The sequence below is a fragment of the Camelina sativa genome, chromosome 11, assembly GCF_000633955.1.
Source record: "Camelina sativa cultivar DH55 chromosome 11, Cs, whole genome shotgun sequence".
NCBI classification, from domain to species: Eukaryota; Viridiplantae; Streptophyta; class Magnoliopsida; order Brassicales; family Brassicaceae; genus Camelina; species Camelina sativa.
Window position 1 is genome coordinate 30,016,928 of NC_025695.1, and position 1,367 is coordinate 30,018,294.

Sequence of the window (1,367 nt, forward strand, 5' to 3'; positions counted from 1 at the left end):
AAATGCTATATTTGAGAAAATGCCAACGACCTCGATTGCAATATTCTATTCGACGTGCGATCACAAGAGAAGGTGAAATATATATAGAAAATATGCAAAAGAAAAAGCCTTCAGATTTTAAACAGTTGTATCGAATGTATCACGAGACTTTTCTAAAGTTATGTGTTCATATCCGAGAGCATACAGATCTATGTGATACAAAATATATTAGTGTTGAAGAAATGGTTGCAACTTTTCTTCTTATAGTTGGCCAAAATTCAAGGTATTGTCGTACAAAAGACACTTTTAATAGGTCATCGTTTGCAACAAGTGTAAACTTTCACAAAGTTTTACGGGCACTAAATCAAATTGCTCCAAGTTTAATGGCTAAGCCTGAGATTACAGTGCCTACAAAAATTAGAGAAAGTACAAGATTTTATCCGTATTTTAAGGTATATTTTTCATATAATTATGTTTTTGCTTTTTTCATTATCTTTCATAGAATATAACTTTATTTTTTTTTTTATTTAGGATTGTGTTGGAGCTATTGATGGTACACATATCCTTGCAATGGTACCAACAAAAAAAGCGCCTTCTTTTCGTAACAGAAAAGGTGATATATCGCAAAATGTGTTGGCTGCTTGTAATTTTGATCTTGAATTCATGTATGTGTTTAGGGGATGGGAAGGTTCAGCTCATGACTCAAAAGTATTAAATGATGCTTTAACAAGGAACACTAATCGACTACCAGTTCCAGAAGGTATGTACATGTCTTTCTATTGTAAATATGTTTTCTCAACATGACAAGTGATTGTATATTATTATTGTACTTCAGGAAAGTTTTATGTAGTAGATTGTGGATTTCCAAATCGTCAAAACTTTTTAGCTCCTTATCGTGGTGTCAGATATCATCTACAAGAATTTTCTGGTCAAAATTCACAACCAGCAAATGCAAAAGAGTTGTTTAACCATCGTCATGCATCCCTAAGGAACGTGGTTGAAATAATATTTGGTATTTTCAAATCTCGATTTGCAATCTTTAAGCACGCACCTCCTTTTCCTTATAAGACACAAACAGAGATTGTACTTGCATGTGTTGGTTTACATAATTTTTTGCGGAAGTTTTGTCGAACGGATATTTTTCCAGAAGAAATCGAGAGTGCAAAAGAAGTTGTCGAAGAAATTAATGATGATTATAATGGCGAAGTACTTACAACCCAAGAACAACAAAGAGAATATGCCAATGAGTGGAGAGAGACAATAGCATCAAACATGTGGACTGATTCACTTGAGAATGCTACATGAGAGATTATTTTTATAAGTTCTATTTCTTTTATAACTTTTGAATTCTATTCTCTAGGATTTTCAAATCCACTTTCTTTGACTTT

At 32.7% G+C, this 1,367-nt stretch overlaps 1 protein-coding gene across 1 annotated transcript; it reads left to right on the forward strand.

Moving 5' to 3' along the window:
• Positions 363-1,284, forward strand: LOC104728501. Its single transcript, XM_010447468.1, has 3 exons — positions 363-431; positions 511-739; positions 1,130-1,284. The coding sequence occupies exons 1-3, from the start codon at positions 363-365 to the stop codon at positions 1,282-1,284; spliced, it is 453 nt and encodes a 150-aa protein (XP_010445770.1).